Source organism: Ailuropoda melanoleuca, chromosome 15 (assembly GCF_002007445.2).
Source record: "Ailuropoda melanoleuca isolate Jingjing chromosome 15, ASM200744v2, whole genome shotgun sequence".
NCBI lineage: Eukaryota > Metazoa > Chordata > Mammalia > Carnivora > Ursidae > Ailuropoda > Ailuropoda melanoleuca.
Genome location: NC_048232.1, coordinates 46,239,136 through 46,261,490, shown reverse-complemented (window position 1 = coordinate 46,261,490; position 22,355 = coordinate 46,239,136). Strand labels below are relative to the sequence as shown.

The window sequence follows — 22,355 nt, the reverse complement described above, 5'->3', positions numbered from 1 at the left end:
TCCTTTTCAAATCTTTAAAAAAAAAACAAAACCAAAAGTATGCAAATATATAGTCCTATAGGACTGCAATCATAAGCCCCACTGGCCACCAGGGCCAGGTGATCTGGAGGTATTCCCTGGACAGCAGTCACAAAAATTAGGGCTCCAGACAAATGGATAAGCTCTTTCTAGGTGATAAAAGCAAGCTAGAACAAGGTAGAAGAAGAGCACCAAAATGGTGCTCACGGCCTACTGTCCTTGAAAGCAGCTCCATAGGCCACTAAGTGTCCCAAACCTGAAACTCGCCCCTCAGGCCAGAGTCATGATGACTAACAGTCCTCCTTCACAGAAAAACTGAGCTTGTGGGTCTGTTGTCTCTTGCTGTGCCCTGTGGGTGGTAGCTGTTTAAGAACTCTTTCTCTGTTGGTTACAGTCCCATGGGACCCATGACCATAAGCCCCACTGGCCACCAAAGCCAGGTAATATAGAGGCGTCCCCTGGAAGGAGTCACAAAAATTGGGGTACCAGACAGGGATATGAGCTCCTTTCTGAGTAACATCAATTATTTTAGTCCAATGGGACCAAGAATACAAGCTCCCCTGGCCTCCAGGCCAGGTGATCAAGATGTATTTCCTAGGTAGCAGCTACAAAAATTGGGGCATCAGATGTGTGTAAAAGCTCCTCTCTGGGAGATAATGGTGCTCTGGAACACAGCAAAGGAGGAATACAGCAAAGGTAGACCATGAAGACGGTGCTTGCCAGTCTTCACCCTGGGAGAGTATTCCATCATCAGGCTCCTAGATGTGTGTGTTAAATTACATGCCTTTAATATAAGCAGGTGAGCCTCCCTCACTTTAAGTTGGTAAGATCAGTTGCCTCTGAGCTGGGACTTGAGATAAGTGAGTCCAAGCGCAAGCCCTTTAAGAGCAGTTTTTCAGACTGCTTCAGTCTTGTAGGTCTTGGGATGTGAGCCATGCTGGTTTTCAAAGTTAGATGGGAAAATCATCTCTCATTTATGTCTTAAAAGTTGAGATGCCCACTGTGGGGTTCAAACTCATAACTCCTTAGGGAGAAGTTATGGGTTTTGAGTTCCTTTCTGGTTGTAGGTAACCACTGCAGGGATGGGGTTTATGGCAAGATCGTGTACCCTCTTAGATGTGGTTTTCTTCTTGTTTGTCCAAAGTACAGCTGTCATTCAACCAGCCTTTAGGTTTTAAGAGGAAGTTGTTCCATATATAGCTTTAGACTCAGTGTGTCTATGGGAGAAGATGTGACTACCTTGAACCAGAACCTCAATAATATTTTTTTAAAGATTCACTTTACTGTTTTTATTTATTTATGTTTTCTTTAGGTAAACTCTACACTCAATGTGGGGCTTGAACTCAGGACCCTGAGATCAAGAGTCACATGCTCTACTGACTGAGCTAGCCAGGCACCCCTCAATAATTTCTTAATATCATCAAATACCCAGTGAGTATTCAGTCCCCACTGTCTGACAAATCAGGATCCAAATAAGATCCATCTACTTCAGCAGGTTGTTACATCTCTTAAATCTGTGTATTCTCCTGTTTTGACAGTTATGCATTCATTTTCATGTGTATTTAGTACATACCATATCCAACGATTTCATGATTTCACGTCCATTAACTACTGCTTGAAACAGGGCTAAAGTAGGTATTTAAGCTTTAATAAATGGTTTAAGAAAAAATATTAAGTAAATAATAGTACTGGTAGATGTGAGAAATCATCAATGTGGTCATATAATTGAGACTATAAAACATTACTTAAAAAATATTACCAATATTTTTAAAAGAACAATTTCTAAATATACAAAATCTGAGTATACCTACTTTTACAAAGGTCAAGAAAGAGTTCCTCAATTCCTTTGTTCTGTTTGGCTGAAGTATGATAATGTTTTGCTCCCACAGATTCTGCATACCTTAAAAAAAAGTAACATCAGTGATTGATACAAAAAAGTTTTCAAACTTTGTCATTAACTGCTATTTGAATTTTTGAAGTAGCAATTTTAGTGACTTATTACTAATTAACCCACATTTAGTGAAATTAAGATACACTGAACCAAATTTTAAATAAGAACATAAGGATAACAAGACTTGACATTTTTAAGTTAATTGGGAACCCAAATACTTTAATAAAGCTTTTGTGACTCACTATTTGATTATGATAGGGTTTTTTTGGGCATCACTCTTTACATTTTTTTACTGAAATCAAAAAGAGAAGTGAGAATGGAATATTTTTAGATGTTGTCAAAAGTCCAGAAATTACCAATGCTTCACTGAATCCAACAGCTCATTTTATATTAAAAGGTTTGAGTAATACCTAAATGGTAAAGCACATTGTGCAAAGAGAAAGACTGCTACTAGGGAGTGACTAGAGGGAGGGGGAAAGGGAGAACACTTACGATTCTGCTTCTTGAATGGAAACGTGTCTCTCCTTTTCCAGGTCTATTTTATTACCTAGTTTGAAAAAGTAGAAACGCCATTTCTTAGTATTGATTCATTTTTATAACAAAGCCAATTCTAAATACACAACTGCCATTTTAATCACCTGGAAAAATAATACAAATCCCCATCAGACTTCTACATGTCCTAAAACTACAAAGTTAAAGCCTATGATAGGGGGGTTGATCATGACTGTCAAGGTAAATGCCTCAACCTCCCTCAAATGGCTCAATGCATATCCCTCCTGAAGCTGCAGCCTCTGTCAGAGAAAACAACTTTTCGAAAGAGATGGGCACTATTCTTTGATTTAGGATATAACGGAGACTAAGAGTCACTTGGGAACCTAGGAATAAACTATGATTCTTAGCCAAATGTAAATGGTCCCCAATCAACATACAGCCAGTCAATAATTAAGCAAGGCTACCTTACTATTGATGAAATGTATTAGGCCAGCCTCTTGGACCCTAACGGTATTTGGGTTTACTAACTGATAATGAACTGGTTAGAAAAAGCATTTCACTACCACAGAAGAGGAAACTGTACTGTTTGACAACATGCGAGAACTTAACACATGCACATCGTGCAAATTTAAAATTACTGAAAATAAGGTTAGCTCTTCTTAAACAATGGGACAAAACTGAGATTATGCTAAAAAGCCACCAGAATAAAGTGAAGAAACTGCAAAATGCAGAATCCTTATTAAATACAGGGTAGAGGTTAAAGCGAGTTGGCTGGAAACAGAATACTAAAGGTAATAGAAATAACAGAAAAAGGGGGAAATACCCTAAGAAAGGATATTTCAGACAAATATTTTCATTTCTATTATGACTTATAAGGGGGGGAAGGAAACCTTTGTAAATAAGGTCATCTTTTCTAGGAACATTAGAGAATCTAGAAGATAATTTCAGATAAGGACTGAAGTAAGCACCCAATGAAAGATCCGATGCTTACAATTGAGAAGTACAAGCCCAGAGAGTCTCTATATAGAGGACTTCAAATAATCTGAGCACCCAATTATGGGCAGCTGAAGTAACTATCTGACACCATAACCAAAGCATGACAAGGAAACAGTATATACTAAAGTTCAGTGATTACCAACAAATTCAGTAATGAACTGTTTCTTATTTGAACAGTTATCTGTTTAACTCAGCAAGAAGAACATATTCGGATTTCCTACATTATATTTGTCAATAAAATTTTAAATCTGCTAAATATTACAATGTATCTGACAGTCACCTGAAGAAAAAACAAGTTGTTTTATGCTATGAAGAATGCAAAAAGCACCACCTAGTGGCCAGTGGTTCCAACAAACAGAAGCACAGTATTCTGCCGCTCAAGGTAAAACGGGAGACTTTTGTTACAATTAACTAAAACCCTATGAGTTGTTTTTCTCAATCTATAATGCCTCTGTTTTCAAATTCTACCAGAATTATCAACATCCATTTTTAAAAAAAATAAGGATAGAGAGAGATAATTTGAGTAATGCCTCAAACGAAATTTGGGGAAAATTATTCAGACACTGCTTTCTTACCTAATTACATTCTAAATTTACCCGACTTTAATAAATCTAGTTATTATTAAAATAACTAACTTTTTTGGTAAGCTAATTATTATTTTAAACAAAAAATTTTTGTTTACCACTATTTCTTTCAACAATCAGTGTCCATAAAGGGATTGATTACACAGATTAAGTCATAAAAAACTGCATTTTGGTGACTGACACCTTTCCAAACTCAAAACCTTTTTAGTGCCTATAGTTCTTTTAAAAGCAAGACATGTAAAGGATTAAGGCTTTGAGGCTCATCTATTTCAATGCTACTATGCAACTATATAGGGAACTTTCTAATAGTTTTGAAACACCTGAAAAAAGGATTACTACCAACTAAGTATAGTACTATAAAGATTAGGGGGGGAAATTGGCTGAAGCAGGTGGAAAAGCCACCCTGCTAAGAATAGTAAAAACTTTATTTTCTTTATAAATACACATTTGAATTAAGAACATGAAAGGGATATACCCATTGATAGGGGCAGATGGCCTAATGGCAGTAAAGGGCTAGAACCCTATTTTGCTTAGATTGTATGGTGGTGTGTGGGCTAGTCAAAATAAGTTTTCAAAGGCTTTAAACCTGATAAAGCTTGTTTTTATGTCCTAGATCACTTCATAACTATATAATTTGGGGGAAAATTACTAATCTTAGTATCACTCTATACAAATGTAGCTAAAAAACAGCCGGTTGGGGCGCCTGGGTGGCACAGCGGTTAAGCGTCTGCCTTCGGCTCAGGGCGTGATCCCGGCGTTGTGGGATCGAGCCGCACATCAGGCTCCTCCGCTAGGAGCCTGCTTCTTCCTCTCCCACTCCCCCTGCTTGTGTTCCCTCTCTCGCTAGCTGTCTCTTTCTCTGTCAGATATATAAATAAAATCTTTAAAAAAAAAAAACAGCATGTTGATATGAAAATATGATAATGTAAAAGATCTAGCATTTGGTACATGCTCAATAAACAGCAGTTATTAATATCAGCTTATATTCATCACAGTGAATGATCAAATGGAAAATCAATATTATTATGAGAAAACTAAAGCCCATGATAGGCAACAAACTTTTTATTACCACCCTGCTAGTTTCTTCTAGCTAATTTAGTTAATCCAACACTTTGGGAAGTCTTCCTTTAACTTCCCTCCCCTCCAAATTGAGTTAGGTTTGCTTTAGTGCTATCACAGCACTCTGTACTTCCCCCTTCATAGCATTTATTGTAATACAGAACAATAGCTTGTTCTTCTCCCTCTCTCTACATAATAAGCTCTGGGAAGACAAGGACCATCTGTATTAGTTCACTTATTCTTATACTAGAATACTCCCAAAACTGGTATATAGTATATGTAGTAAGCAATATATAGTGCTGGTTAAGAATATGGGCTTGATATAGCAGACAGACCTAAGTTAAAATCCCAGGTCTACCTCTAACTAGCTATGTACTTTGGGAAATACCGAGCTCTTAGCCCACTTCTCGTGTGTGAAATGGAAATGGCAACAATACCTTCTTGTAGTGCTGTCAGAAGACTTAATGAATGCATAAATGTATAGTTCTTAGAACAGTACCTAGGACTCAATAAATGGTAACTACTATTAAAAATAACTATTTGTTTAACATACAAATGTTAAGGACAGACTAGAAGCAAAATATTATCAAATAGAGCAACCACAGCTAAGAGTGCTAATCAGTGGACTAACTAAAACAGAGAGGGAAAAATTTCTGCTAGCAAGGTATGGGGTTCTCCATTACTGCTTAACACACTGTAAGTGGTTTAGGTAAAGACATAGAAGGTTAAGTATTTAATTTACATGAAAAAGCCAGTAGACGATATCATCAAACATAAAGATACAGAAACATGAGTTGAAATTCCTACACTTAAGTTTAAATAACTTAGTTATATAAAAAAAGATGGGAAAAGCTTGACAGAAGAGCAATACTTATAAAAAAGTGATTCGGAGTTTTGTTAACTATAATCTATAAAAAAGAGACACTGTGACATGGATAGTAAAAAATGCATGCAATCTTGGGATAGTGTTGGTAGAATGTAATGGGAGAATTTTAAAAAGAGAGCCATTTAAGTATACATTGGCTCAACAATGTTTGGATTCTAGGGTTCTAGTGAAATAAGCCTAGAAAAAAAATAATCAGGATGATAAGAATGTCTACAAGTTAGACCAAATGAAAAACAACTGAAGACTAGAGAATATAAGATTTCAGGTAAACCATCCAAATGTTTGAAAGATTGTCTTATTTAGAGGAAAAGGAACAAATATTTGTCAAAGGCCTTCTCTATGCCAAGTGTTTTCCAAATTATTGTTTAATTTTCATTAAATTACATTGAACCCTGGGAAGTAGTGTTATTATTTTGAATTTAGTAATAAAACAGAAGAACAAATAAACACTGAACTACTCTAAAAAATAGAATGAAAATCAGTATGTAGAAAAAATAATGTAAATGCCTATCAATAACAAAAGGATAAATTGTGGAGTATTTATAGAATAAAGTATTAGAGAACAAAGGGAATAAAATGAATTACAACTATATACAAAAACAAGGGAATGCTGCAAACATAATGTAAAGCCAAAAAATCAGATATAAGAGTTCATACTATATAATTTCATTTATATAAAATTCAAAACAAAACTAGTCCATGCAGTAAAAAGTCAAGACAGTGTCTGGAAGTGGGCAATGGTGAGGGGAAGGCAGCTGGGATAGTGTCGGGATGAAAAAGAAACACGGTGAAACCTCTAAGTTACTGGTTACACAGATATAGTAACTTTGTGAAACTTTCCTTTTGTGGTAAATGGGCTCTCAAAATTCTTTCAACAATGAATTACAACTAAAATTCCATGTCACACTAGAAACAGAAAAGGAGTGAGAACTTTTTAGGCTTTATACCAATCATTAATAGACATTATGTAACATTAAATGAGGATTATCTGTCCCTACTTGGGGCAGCAAGCTACCATCAATATTCCTAAACCTTCTTATAAATTATGAACATGAAAAATATACAGTCCAAATTAATTATTCATAAGCTTTATTTATCCAGCTATTTTTTAATGTTACTTTGTAACATGGGTCAAGTAACAAACTCTTGACGCTTCTTTGACTTCAAGTATATATTAGTCATTTTTTTCCCTCTTCTGAGAGATAACCAGAATCCCAAATAATCGTATCTTTAGTCATTCGCCTAATGTGGCCACTTCCACTCCCATTAAGCCCCAGATACCAGATAAAGCCAGGTGAATTCACTAATGACTAGATATAGCTTTGGCCCAAAGTCCCATGCAGTCTACTACTTTAGAGTTCCATTCTGAAATACTCCTGCCATTAGCCTAACATGTAGCATCTAGACTTAAAAAGTAGGCCAGATCATCTCCTTGGCCTCTTCCCCCAGACATGTACCCTGATCTGGAACTGCAGTTTGCCAATCTAATGGTGAGACAATGTAAAAAATGTAAACTCCAATTAAAAAAAAAAATTCTTGCGATGCCTCAGTGGCTCAGTCAGTTAAGCGTCTGCCTCAGGCTCAGGTCATGATCCCAGGGTTCTGGGATCGAGTCCTGCACTGGGCTCCTGGCTCAGTGGGGAGCCTGCTATTCCCTCTGCCTGCAGCTCCCTCTGCTTGTGCTCTGTCTCTCTCTCTCTCAAATAAATAAATAAAATTAAAAAAATAAATAAAATAAGTAAAAATTTTTAAAAGTCAAATGTGCCCACACTGACCATTCCATTCTAGGTCCTCCACTAAAACTACCCTGGTTTCTTCTAGACCATTGTTATTCTAGCAGTCATGCAGAAAGAAAGAAAATAGCATGAGTCTACTCATCATAAGGATTAAAAGCAAAGCACAGGAATCAGAATGACTTCAATTCTTATCCCATCTCCATAGCTGCTTGATATTGCACAAGTTATCCAGTATCTCCAGGGCTCAGCTTCCTCTATAAAGCCCTCATAAAATTATGAGGATTACATGAGATAATGTTTACCAAGAACACAGCATAGTGTCTGGTATACTTTATTGCTCAATAATTAGTTATATCATAGAAATAATAATCTAAAGAATAAGGGAAACAAAGAGAAATTCCAGAAGTCCAAGAGTGAGTTCTAGAGTTCCTTTATTTTACCCATTCAGAATATTCCTCCACCCTACTATCATGATTTGGTCGTATACGTGGGAGTCAAATTGGTCCTTAACTCAAAAATGTGTATAGTTAAACATATAAAACAAGAAACTAGCCTAAGTCATTAGTTTTAATTTTATTTTAAAGTAGTTCCTAAACTATTTTTTTCTACAGAAAATCTTCTGAGGAAAAACTAAAGATCAAATTGAAGCAAGGCCGGGAGTTGGAAGTTTACATGGTTAATTTCCCACTTGTGGGTGCCTGGGTGGCTCAGTTGTTAAGCGTCTGCCTTCGGCTCAGGTCATGATCCCAGGGTCCCTGCTCAGCGGGAAGCCTGCTTCTCCCTCTCCCACTCCCCCTGCTTGTGTTCCCTCTCTTGCTGTGTCTCTCTCTGTCAAATAAATAAAATCTTTACAAAAATTTTTTTTTTTACCACTTGCTCCCCAAGGTCTTCCCTGAAGTCTGAATCTCCTGAAAGGTCACTTCCAAATCATAAGTTATTCTAAAATATTAAATATTAAAATATCAAATATTAAATATCATTCTTCTTTCTTTCTCATATAACTTTAAAAATGAGAATGACTTATTCGCTATTCTCTAATAAAACATTAAGGAAGCAGAGTACTTTTTTTTTTTTTGAAACAGAGGACATTTTAAATTTAAAAAAGTAATGATGCTTACCAACTATACATAAACAGATTTCATTTCCCAACATTTTCCGTAATTCTTTGACCCAGTTTTTTACCTGTGTATACAAAAGAGTAAATATTAAGTTCTGTTGCAACAACTATCATTACAACACTGCGAACTCCACATTGTCAAAATACCTCAGAATTTGTCTAACAGTCCATACATTTAGTTACTAGAAATGATTAACTGAAGGATCAGTTATTGACAAATTATATTGCAAACCACAATATACAAACATCCAATGGAATGACTTCTCGCTGTACCTACATAGCAGTATAGACAGAAACATCTCTAATTATAAATTTTCATAAATCTTCCACAGACCTAAGCAAAACTATTCGCTAGAGCAAAAGCACATCAACTCCAGCCTATGCCTGTAGAGTCACTTTGGACTTAAGAACATCTTAAAATTGAGTCTTTTGTATTCCAACTGGTTCCAAGTTAGAGGGCAAAGAAGCTTCTGTGCCACACACTTCAAAGGGGGAAAAATGTATATGGGAACCCAAAAGAGTACCAAAGTAAATTTTCAACCTTTAGTGGACGACAGGTTTTTTCCAACTTCAGCACTATTGATATTTGGCTCAGATTAACTCTGTTGTGAGGGACTGCCCTGTGCAATGTATGAAATTGAGCAGCATCCCCAGCCTCCTACCAGTAGAGATTAGTACCACCCTCTAGCTGTGATAACCAAAGATGTCTCCAAACATTGCTACCTCCTGGTGGAGAACCACTGGAATACAATGACTCTAGTAACAGATTTTTCACCATGGATGAAGCACAGCAGTAGGCACAGTTGGGTACATTCAAATTAAGTAAATTCATCTTTTGAACTCATGATTTTAAATATGCTGATTACAATAAAATAGGATAAAGAACAAACTTGAATACCTCCTTCATTTTTTGTAATGGAATTTAATTTCCACGTAATGAAATCACACAGAACTTATATCTTCTTCAAAAAAATGCACACACACCTTTAAATACAAAACTTACATTAAATACGTGGTAAGTAAGCATTTACTGTATATCTGGTCCTACAGTACAAATGTAACAGTTCCACACTCCTGTTTTCTACAAGAATGCAGAGGAACTGTCTTTAATAAACCCCAAACCTTTATAAAAGGAAAGGTAATCAATATCACCACCTTATCTTAGGGCACTGAACCATAGTTTTCTCAGTACAGACCCATCTTTTTGTTTCATTCACACATAGGTAGAAGTTTTTAGAGAAGCACTAAACTTCCATCCCTAGTTGCTGTCACATAAGAAAAATGAGACAATTTGGTATAAAATGTACATCCTCATCATTTCAAAGGAAACATGCCAGAATCCAATTACAAATTACTCCCTATATACATAGTATCATAACCTACTAAATCTAACCAACTTTTTTTAAAAAATGTGTTATTCATCTGCAAATAGACATCCTTCTGCAGGCATCCTACTCATTACCCCCATACATTCTGTGGTGAGTTAAAGATGGCTACAAATTTTTTTTACTAATCCTCTCATCAAGAAGTAGAGTCTGGGTGGGGACCCTGCCTCTCCCTCTTCCCCTGCTTGTGTTCTCTCTCTCTCTCTCACTCTCTCTCTCTCGCTCTCAAATAAATAATTAAAACCTTAAAAAAAAAAAAAGAGGTAGAATCTATTTCCCTTTGCTTTGAAGTTGGGCTAGCCTTGTAACTTGCTTTAACCAAGAGAATGTGGCAGAAGTAATGCTATGCCAGCTCCAGACTTAAGCTTTAAGAAGGCCTGGCAGCTACTCTTGGGATCCAGTTGTCATGTAAACAGCTTAGGCTAGAATATGGAATAATGAGGGAGCATGTGGAGAGAGCACCAGAGGATGACACACCAGATGGAGTGAGAAACCATAAGGAGGAGAACAAACCTTCCTAGATGGTCCTGGCCCCACCAAACTCAAAGTTCAATGCAGCTGCTCGAGTGACTCTTATAACACCACATAACCTGCCCAGTCAACCCACAAAATCATGAAAAACAATACAACATTGTTTTAAGCCACCAAGTTTTGGGGGTTTTGTTATACAGCAAGAGATAAGTGGTCACTTTTCAACCTAAAAGACTCAACCTTCTCTTAATCAATAAAACACTCAAACCATTTCCATTTATGTCAAAAGGCAGGAATGGACAACTAACAGCAGCTCCCAAATAAATTTTTCAAGTATCATTAAACCTGCAAGTTACTTTATCATTCCCTTTTTCTACTCCTTGGACTAAATTTTTCCACATGTAATAATCCAAGGACTAACTTGCACAGTTGCTTCATCAGTTAAACACTGAAAAATAAATGGAAAAAAAAAAAAAACACCTAAAACTGAAACTAAAAAGGCAAGCAATTTCAACAGGAACAAGCCTGTAACTCAAGGCGAGTACACTTTCTGCTGTGGAAATTACCCCTTTTAGTTACATACCCTTGACAAATTTATTCCAAGAGGGGCTTTCAGAGGAAGGGTGAAATAAGTAATTCATCACCATCCTGACTGTGACAAGAATTCAGAGGTAAGTTTAATGGTAACTTATTTTTGGTTCCAAACAACTTTAAAAATTCTACATTTGTGGTGTATGTTTAAAAGAGGGGTGAGGGGCGCCTGGGTGGCACAGTCGTTAAGCGTCTGCCTTCGGCTCAGGGCATGATCCCGGCGTTCTGGGATCGAGCCCCACGTCAGGCTCCTCCACTGGGAGCCTGCTGCTTCCTCTCCCACTCCCCCACCTTGTGTTTCCTCTCCCGCTAGCTGTCTCTCTGTCAAATAAATAAATAAAATCTTAAAAAAAAAAAGAGGGGTGAAAGGTGCCTGGATGGCTGTTAAGGGTCTGCCTTCGTTTCAAGTCATGATCTCAGGGTCCCGGGATGGAGCCCCGTTTCAGGCTCCATGCTCAGCAGCAAGTCGGCTTCTTCCTCTGTCCCTCCCCCTGCTCATGCTAATAAATAAAATCTTAAAAAAAAATTTAAAAAAAAAGGGGTGAAAAATAATGAAGAAGGTTTAAAATAAATACTAACTAGACTGTTGTTTAAAATTTATATTATATCCTCCAGGACATTTAGTGAGAAGAAAGGGCTTAAAATTGATTTAGTTTCTTTTTCCTCTTTACAACTAGGGAGCCCATGCAGCCATACCAAGTATTCACATGCCTAGTGTATACGGAATCAAGAAATACATGTGATATTTTTTTTAATAGGGAGAAAAAAAGCTCCTTATTTTTATAAAGTTTTATTTCAAATTATTTCCCTTTCCTAATATCTGAGAAATCTATGTAATAAACTTATTAATAACTGTTATTCAAAATGTAAACATGAATTAAATACTGCATTAACAAATATGAGTGGTAATCATTTATATACAAGTTTATTTTACTTTTAAAACCAAGACTAATTACATTAGTAAACAAAGGCATGTGAATGGAGACTTAAAAAATTAGTGTTGTTATTCTACTTAAGTCATCTACCCATAAGTAAATAGAATACCTTCTGAAAGGAATCTTCATCTGTTATATCATAAACTAAAATAGCTCCATTTGAATCTCTGTAGTAAATTGGACCCAAAGCATGGAATCTCTCTTGACCTGCTGTATCCTAAATAAAGCAACAAACACTTATTAGATCAGAAGAAAAAAATACATAGGCCATTGCAACTACAGTAAGCTTTTGATTAATTGGGGGACATGAAGTTACAGATAACCTCAAAACACTGTTAAGAGAAAAAAAAACAGGTTACAAAAAAATTTTTAGACATTACAAACAATATTTAATGTTTTACGGTTATATGGAAGTTACTCCCCTCCCAACCCTCTTACTCCTCAGCAAATGTCCCACCCCCACTAAAAAAAGAGTTAAGAATGCCCAAGATGGCATTATAAGCCAGGAACAGGCCTTGCCCTAAATTTAGGTTCCCCACAGAGGGAGAAGACAAGGAAAGAAAGCATGCACCAGGACTACTGGCCAAAAGGTATTCTGATGCATTACCCTTGCCCTATTCTCTACTAGCCACTGCTTTGGAAAGTGGGAACATGGAAACACAGAAGGGAAAAAGGCCAGACAGGCTGTCCACCCACCCTGTTCTTTCTCTGACATGGGATCCCTCTGAGTTTACCCTTCCCCCAGCTCAAATGTTATGATAAGCAATATTCATGTATACAACTGTGTAATTCTTAGCCTGATGTTAGAAAAAATGTTTATTAAAAAACAACTTTGACTAAACTTAACTTAAAAAAAAATCCAGAAATTCAAATTCCTATTCCTTGAGCCAATTATTCAAATTCCTATTCCTTGAGCCAATTAATTAGAGTACAAAGAATAGCAGAAGCCTCCATTCACTCAATTGAAAAGGTTAACTTACCCATATAGCTAGGTTTACTCTTTTCCCACCAATATTTAACTTCTTCGTTAAGAATGATGCCTAAGAAAAGAGATATACATTAAACAGTATTTCATATAAAGTAATGTTTCTTATCCCAAGAACTATAGATGGAAAAATAATCTCAATATGAAACTCAAGTTATCTGGGAGAAAAAGTAATCACTAAGTTCTTATTAATGACCAAACATTATTTTCACTGAAGACAGAACATTATTTATATTGTAATCTAAAAAAATGGTATTTTGCTTTATGAAATTATGAAAAACATGGCTCCTGGCTGGCTCAGTTGGTAGAGCATGTGACTTTTGATCTCAGGGCCACGAGTCTGAGCTCCATGTTGGGCATGGAGACTACTTAAAATAAAAACAAACAAAAAGATCTAAAAAAAAGAAAGAATGAAAAACTGATAATTATTTTCTTAGGTTTTCCCCATAAAAATTTTTCTTAGAGTATTTAATTTGATGTCACCCTACCGACTCATTATAGAAGAGCTAAGAGATTTCTAAATGAGATAAAAGATATATATTTACTGGTAGTTTACTTAACTGTATGAATACCAATATAATTTGAAATATTCCTGCAATTATTTTATACTTCAATTATTTATATCTAATAATTATCCCAGGTACTAATGTTACAGAAATGAAAGGAAATGGTTCTAGCCTTCAAGGAGTTTATAGTCTACAACAGAAATGAACATGTAAAGAACAGTACAATATCATGTGACAACTGTTAAAATGGGAGGGTCTTGCCAAGTAGACTCTAAAGAGAGTGCTGAGAAATGAAGTGTAAAGCCTCCTTGGATGAGTTAAAGGCGGCTTCAGAAGAGAAGGTGATGATCTCCCCCCTTTAGGAGTAACAGGGGCTTTTCCAACATATGGGTGAAGCCACCGAAGCCTGAAACACATAACTCCCTCCCCATGGAGAACTCCAACAAGTTAGTATGGTCAGTGCCAGAGATGAGACCAGAAAGATAGGCAAAGATAGACATCAATGTCTAGGTGTACGGACTCTACTTTGCGGGTCTTAATAAAACCTGTTCCAAGACACATGTATTTTTTAAAAAATGTATAAATGTATACTACAGTCAGATGTATTAGGGAAACGCAGCATATTGCTCTGTATTCCCTTTGAACACTCATAATACACATTAGCACACTAAGACTTTGCCAAAAGAAAAGCTAACTGCGTCTGTACAACCATTTCCCAAACTCATTTGACCTCTTTTTTTCTTAGAGAAATGCCTAATTCATCTTAAGGAGTAAGTGTTAAGAAGAATAATACTGTTGATGATGGAGAATCACCGAAGGATTTTAAAGCAGTGGGGAGGTATAAGATCTATATTTTAAGAGAATGACTCTGGGATAGGAAGGGAGGTTAGACTGGAAAGGAGAGGACTAGACCTGGAGACAGAAGGCTATTACAAAGTAGGAGAGAAAAACAAAAAGGGCTTGAACCAAGCCCACAAAGATAGAAAAGAGAAAAGAGAATCCACAGTAATTGAAGAGGAAATATAATCAGAATCCAGAGTCAGCTGACATATTTAAAAAATATAAATAATAAAATAAAATATAAATAATTAAAAAATATGTATTAGAAAAAGGAATAGAGAGCCAAGTCCAAAGCTATGCAGAGACAGTCACAGTTAGGTGTATCTACAGAAAAGAAAGTACAGAGAAGTAAGGTAAAACAGATAAAAAGCTAGGATGGTGAATTATTACTGAAGGAGGAGGAGCCCGGATTTCAGGAAGAACTTTCTGCTGTAGGCACGCCAAAGAATTTTAGAATTAAGAAAAAGCCAATGAATTTAGTAATTAAGTAAGGAATCCACAGATCGATACAAATGGCAGAGTTGAGATCAAATCCAGGAATGTCTTCCTTTAAAACTCAAACTACACTAAAGATAGTTTATCAAATGAAACAAAGATTACATAGAAAAGGGTATAAAATAAATTACAAAATAACAAAAGAAAACTTGGAAAATGAGAAGACCAAATACATGTCTTGACAATAAATGTGAACAAAGGACTTTAAGAATATGAACTTCGAGGGGTGCCTAGTGGCTCAGTCTGTTGGGTGTCTGACTCTTGATTTAAGGTCATGATCTCAGGGTTGTGAGGCGGCTTAAGATTCTCTCTCTCCCCTTTCTCCCTCCCCTCCCTCCACCCTGCTCTTGCACACACTCTCTCTCTCAAAAAAAAAAAAAAAAAAAGAACTGTGAATCAGAACTTTGGAACTGAATCTCAGCTTTGCCCTTTATTAGTTGTATAATTTACTTGAACTCAATCATTTTCATGGTTTCAATATCAATGCTATATAGAGAAACTCAAAATCTGAATCCTATCCAAATATTTAATAGGTGGGTCAACTTAAATGCCTCTCTTCTCTCAAATACCTTTAAAATTAAACTGATCTTCCTTCCGAAATTGGCCTTCCATTCCAACATTAGTATTTTGATTACATTCCCCAAGTCACTGAAGTTTAGAATCTCAGAAATATCATCATTGAACATTCCTCCTCCCGTGACATTCTATATTCCAAAAAAATCCTACCACGACTTGGCTTCATATTTACTCTGGATTTCTCGGATGACCAATCTCATATTATTATAATACCTTTGGTCTCACCTCACACTCTAGTTGACATGCCAAATTATCTTCCTAAAGCCTCCATGATTAAAAAAAAAAAAAATCTTACCATAACTCACTGAAGGATTCTAGTAAGATACCATTTCTAATAAGTTTACTTGAACTACATCCCTGCTGGTAGCTAATATCTAAATAACCTTTTTGTCATGAGATTTGTGGGGATTTCTCAGTAGAGAGGAATGAATTAGAGCTGATAAAGCTTCATCATTTCGTTTTCCTCCATCATCTCCTTGAAAACTTACTACCACCTTCCCATGATGAGTTTAAGGGACAGTGTTAAGTCTCTCCAACGGAACAATGCATATACAGTTTTATGGAAAGATGCCCATCAGTGTCAATTATAAAAGAAAAAAGAAATAACCTAAGTGTCCCTCAATAGGCAATTTTTAAAACGTACACAGATAGCCCATCCATCCAGTGAAACTCTATACTTTCATTTCTACTACTGTTGCTATGCTAGCTAACAGTTACCTGAAGTCTTACCTTCCATCAAGTACCATGCTGAGCACTTTTTATAATATCATTCACAAGCTTCTCCTTTATAAAAGTTAGGGAGCCCTAATCTACAAGCAAAAATCTGTTATCTTTGTATTCAAGGACCTAAACAATTGTCCACATCTATCTTCCTAAGATAGCTTCCAGTATTTCTCCACTTACTCTCCAACTTACATGGTTTACATACATATCTCCAATTCTGCTTATTCATAAAATTCCTAATCTGATGTATTCTCTTTTCTCTATTTGAATCTCATGTATCCAAGTTCAGTTCATGACCCATACTCTTCTTTCTTGAATTTTTAAGCTTTCTGATACCACCCATACAACCCACACTGACTTTCTCTAACCTGAAGAATTACAGGGAACCTAACCTTTAATATACAGCATATACTGCCTTGCTTATATCCTAAGTTATCTTTTTGTGAGTGTAAGTCTTCTGTCAACTAGATTACATATTTTTATTTAACATGTTCATGATGCTTACAATGAAATGGGCAGTATCCTAAAAGCTTTTCAGTATTAACTCCTTTGATTGTCATAGTACTCTGAGTAAGATATAATTATCTAAATATTACAGATGTGGAAACTTAGACACTGGAAAGGTATCCTGCCCAGGGTCACATAGTAAGTGACATAGTGGGATTTGAAATCCAAGCAGTCTGGCTCCAGACACGACTCATAACCACTATGCTATGGTATCTCCCAAACTGAGATCTGAAATAATACTTCTCTTGCGGAGAAAGCAGGAAGAACCAGTGTTGACACACAAATATTGTTATTGTAGATGAACATATCTACAATGTGCCTAGGTAAATCAGTGCAGGTAAAACTCAATATATGTAAGAGATGTGCTCCTAAAAGTCTCCTTACAAACCAAATTATTTTAACTCAAATATCTGATATATTATGCAAGGATCCCCACTACATCTTTTTTTTTTCTCCTTCATAATGAAATACTTAAGTAGCACTATATGGAAAGAGTCCTAGTATATATAAATTGTCCCATTTTATATATATTCTTAGTCTTTAATATGTTACAGATATTTTCTTAAAGAACAAATATCATGTTTAAAAAACAAAATTATATGTGAGACTAAAGCTGAAAGATTTTATGTAAGATCAAGATAGTAGTAAACAATCAAAAGGCTGGCATTTGTCTCATCTTTTTTAACCACCTCTATGAGGCATACTTAATTTGGATAGACTACTGAGATACCACTTGTAGTTATACTTAATCTGGGGCAGGGGCTCTTGTTACATGGGAGTGACAGTGAGAAGGAGGAGTGATCATTGACTTCTTTGAGAATCTGATGAGAGCCATGAACTGATTTACTCCCAAGAACACTACACATATGCACATACCAAAAACAATTTCACACACTTACCCAGTGAAGAATTCCCAGTCTAGAAAGGGGAGGGAAAGCGGCATTACAGTATCAATTTAAAAGGTTCTAGAAATATAGGAAGAAAAAAAATAGTACATCCTGTGGGCCAAACACTGTGCTGTAACTTTCTCATTTAATCTTTGTAACAAAGCTGAGAAGTAGCTAATTAGCTGAGTTTTACAGTTGTGAACCTGAGATTTAAAGAAATACAGTGACTCACTCAAGGCCAGACAAGTCAGTTGGGTGCTGCAGTGGGCAGAAGACTGTTCGACTCCACAGTGCTTTTTCCATTGCACAAAGCTGTTTATTCTAGAACACATTCTTAACCTGGCACTCCTCCACATGGACACTAAGTGTTCCTGGATACCAACTCAACTCCCAAAAATACATTCTCAGGGTAGGCACAAAGTAATGAAGATCAGAACAATGGTAGATCTCCCACCTTATTCCTCTGAACCCTGAGTTACAGCACCACTACTTATAATTCCAACGACTTCATCTTCCAAACTTTAGGGGTATTAACAAATCAATAATCACATTAGCTGAGGCCAACATCTGTCATTTGCATGTGATGCTTATTTACCCAACATCATATCCAAAAGCATAGTGGATACTTTTTAAAAACCTCTATTAAAAAAAAAGAATTATAGGAAATAATAAGAAAAAATATATCTGCCAAATGAAAGTCTTTTCTTAACTTGTTTAATCAATTTTTTTTTTGTATTTGTTGCTGTTATCAGGCAGATCCACTTGCTGTGCTTGCAAACCACTGGCAAAGCAATATACCTAAAGCAGCAAAGTAAATGAATTATAGACAAAGACTTTTCTGTTTTTATCTAATATCTTTTAAGTTCAACAGACTTTCATTATTAAGTGTGTATCCGGGTGTATACATAAAAACTAAACACTGACATTATTTTTGCTATAATCACTAACATTGTTCCAGACTTAAGTATTTAAAGTATCTATTACTACTTCATTAAGACATGAAAGGAGTTAGGTAATTTATAAATTAGTCCTCTCTAGCAAGGCAATAAAAATTAGCTATTGGAGAACTAAACTGAATTGCTACAATGGCAATCTTATCACAATATACAAATGTAACAAATTTACATATTATAAACCTTAAATTCACACATTGTTGTATGTCAAATATATTTCAATTAAAAAAAAGAAAACTGAGTGCTTGAATACTTCAACATTTCTTGTCCTTAGCTTCCATAAAGTACAAGGATTATAATCAGTTTAGAGTTCAAACAAATACTTTGAAAATAAGAGTCAAAAAGTTACTTCTGAGGAGTAGCTCAACACCCAAAGCAGAAAATGGCAATCAGACATGGAATAATTATATACTAGGAATTTAAAACAATTCAGAAAAACTCTTTTCTCTTAAAAAAAAAAAAAAAAAAAATCACCCATTCTTCCATAGCACACATGTATCTAGTAAAATACCAAGGAGGGAGATGTGGAAATTTCAACTATTATATTTTATAAAGATGATGTGAATGAATTAACTGTTCAACACTGATGGGACTTCCAGAAATACTTGGAAGATATTTCAGACATTCAAAACACTAATCTTACCAATAAGGAAACCAAGATTCCTAGACCAGAGATTATGATGCCAAGCATAAAAGCAACGGCTAGAACCTGAATGCCAAATGTTGCTCAGAAGGTTAAGGTGCATGGGGGGGAAAGTAGTAGACTTAGCAAAAGAAAAAATGGCACACCATTACTATTTGTGGGACCCTAAAATTTAAAACAAATCTTGGTTTCCTCATTTGCCAAACTATCAGGATACTATCTGCCCAGCCAATCTTAGAGGACTGCTTTGCTCATCAAATGACAGCCACCTACCCCAGATTACAGAAGGCAGATAGGTGGAATTCCAGTTAAGAGTCCTAAAAGGGAAAATGACTGATGGTTCTCATTATAAACAACGTTAACTTTTATATAGAGACTAGTGGAAAGTGATTGAAAGCACTTAAATTAGAGTGCATGATCTTAGAACACCTTCATATAAGGGGGAAAATGGCATACAACTAAAGAAAATGAAATGATCACCCAAGAGCACAGACATAAAGAGACATACCATAGATAAAAGATGGTTACAATCAAAATGGCACAAACATCTCAGAATAAAATCAAGAAAGCTAATTGATGGTTAAAGTACCTTAATCATTTTTATATTCTCCAACTATCATAATGTTTGATATTCAACAGTTATGAAATATACAATCACTGAATTTAATTTCTTAGGTAACCACATAAGAGAGTGTGGGAACTTAGATCAAGTTTCCTGGGCTAGGTAAAGGATCTTGAGTTCTTAGAGAGCTCACCTACAAGATTCCTTCATAATTATTAGTAACCTAGGAGAAGGTCTGCATAAAAGGAGCAGTACTAAAAGGTAGTGATCCTTCAGAGACAGCAAAGATTCTCAAAATAATAATATTAATAATTATTCATGTGAAATTAATCCCATTACCCTTTTGACTGAGTTACCATGAAGGAAACCAACGCAGACGAAGTAAACATTTCTTAAACAAATATGTGCCAGGCACTGTGATAGGAAGTTTACCTATGATGGCTCTCTATTTAACCAACATAAAAATCCAGTAAGTGAAGGGGTACCTCACTGGTTCATTCAATAAGCATGCAATTCTTGATCCCGGGGGGTTGTAAGTTTGAGCCACATGTTGGGTGTAGAGATTACTTAAAAATAAAATTTTAAACGAAAAAATCCTATAAGTAAGGTCCTCTCATTTTATAGATCAAGAGTCAGCTTACAGGGAGGGGCGCCTGGGTGGCACAGCGGTTAAGCGTCTGCCTTCGGCTCAGGGCGTAATCCCGGCGTTATGGGATCGAGCCCCCACATCAGGCTCCTCCGCTATGAGCCTGCTTCTTCCTCTCCCACTCCCCCTGTGTGTTCCCTCTCTCGCTGGCTGTCTCTATCTCTGTCAAATAAATAAATAAAATCTTTAAAAAAAAAAAAGAAAGAGAGTCAGCTTACAAACATTAGAATAACCTGCCAAGATCATGATGGCTACGAAGCAGGAGCCAAAATGCAAAACCAAGTATATCAAAGTCCTGTCTCTTTTTACCACATCATATGGCCTCCTAATGCAAAAACACAGTGTATCTTGTCTTTGCAAGCATTTGACAAAGCATCTCATGATATCCCCTGTGGGCAAGACTGATGTAGTGAAGGCATAAAAGCTAGATTTATAATGCTGGAATAACCATTTTCATTAAAGGCTCTGTGTTCACTAGTTAGTAGCCCATAGCAATCAATCTTAAACTGTTTTCTGTTTTCATTATCATTAATATGTACAACACTCCATTGTTTCTCACTCAAGACGACAGACTATGGCCCATGCATAGTCTGAAAAAGCCCCACCCTAAAATTCTACACATCTAAAGAAAAATACACCTTGGCTCATGCATCACTGGACAATAATGAGACCTGCTGCAGAGCTTTGTACTTGGCCCTCTGTCTCCCTTTTTCAGTCTTTATTAATGCCTCAGGAGAACAATGAAGACATTCTTAGCAAATTTTCAGGCGACTAAGTTAAAATGAGTTGTTAATCTGGACAGTAAGGAACATACGTTCTTCTTTGCATGCCCAGAACCCAACCAAGTGCCTGACCCACAGGTCATGTTTCTTGAATTATAAAATCAAACTTAAAAGGACATCAACAGGCTTTAACCACTGGAGTAAATATAACAAAGCCAATTTTAATGGGTCAAATATACTAGGGACAAAAAACTTAACTATAAAATCAAAGGGAAAAGAATCAGAGGGATGTAATGTCCTTTTTTGGAAGCAAGACTAAGACAGCAAGCTCAATACTTATCAATGTAACAGCTGTCCACAAGCTCATAGAATCTTTTCTATTTCAGTGTTGGAAAAGGATTCTCAATAGGGAAGGTGATACCCTGTGCTTTGCTCAGCTCAAACCACACTTGGAATCATTTCTATAGCTCAAAGAATCACATTTTAAGGAAAGAAGACAATGATTAAATAACAAGTGTCTAGAAAAGTTGTCAAAATAGTGAAATGACTTAGAATGATGTCATTGGAGATTCCTTTAGAGGAACCAGAGCTGTTTACCCAATAGACAGACCAAGGAGTGTGATAGCTACCTTCAACTATCAGAAGGGATGTCCTGTGTGACCAAGATTCAGAGGACGGAACTGGAACTGGAAACTACAAAGAAACAGATTTTGGCTTTATATACAGAAAAACTTACTGGAAACTAAAACTGAGCAAAATGAAGTGGGCCATCTCAGGACACTGTGAGTTTTCCACTTTCTATACCAGTTCATCTACCTCTAAGAGGAGATAAGACAAAAGTGGACAATCACTTGACTGAAATATTACACAAAAGACTGAAACAGTGAATGATAAAATACTTCAGGTTCCTCTCGGTCTTATATTTCTTTGAAATGAGATTGCAAGAGAGTGTACTTTGCACAACACAAAGTATGTTACAAAGATAGGTTATAGGTAGTTTTGTTGACAAAAAAGAGGGACTCTTCACGCCTTCTGATCCTCTGATCCATGATCTCCTCTCTGCTTGGAAATTAAAAGCATACCCAGTTATGTTTTATGGGTCACAATTCTCTAAAAAAATTAAAATGAGATAAACATATATAAGAGAGA

General features: G+C 36.1%; 1 protein-coding gene and 1 long non-coding RNA gene across 2 annotated transcripts in view; one reads left to right on the top strand and one right to left on the bottom strand.

The window, feature by feature from the left end:
- RAB21 (RAB21, member RAS oncogene family) overlaps positions 1–22,355 on the bottom strand; it is a 36,023-nt gene that overhangs the window by 11,126 nt on the left and 2,542 nt on the right. Inside the window, exons 2-6 of the mRNA XM_002915614.4 lie at positions 13,142–13,201; positions 12,271–12,378; positions 8,781–8,844; positions 2,402–2,456; positions 1,830–1,918 (exon numbers count right to left, since the gene is read on the bottom strand). Coding sequence (XP_002915660.2) covers positions 1,830–1,918; positions 2,402–2,456; positions 8,781–8,844; positions 12,271–12,378; positions 13,142–13,201 — 376 coding nt within the window. The remainder of the gene's footprint in view (positions 1–1,829; positions 1,919–2,401; positions 2,457–8,780; positions 8,845–12,270; positions 12,379–13,141; positions 13,202–22,355) is intronic.
- LOC117796396 lies at positions 1,393–8,566 on the top strand. The gene is made up of 3 exons (XR_004620877.1): positions 1,393–1,449; positions 3,575–3,779; positions 8,274–8,566. It is a non-coding gene; the product is annotated as an uncharacterized LOC117796396 (long non-coding RNA).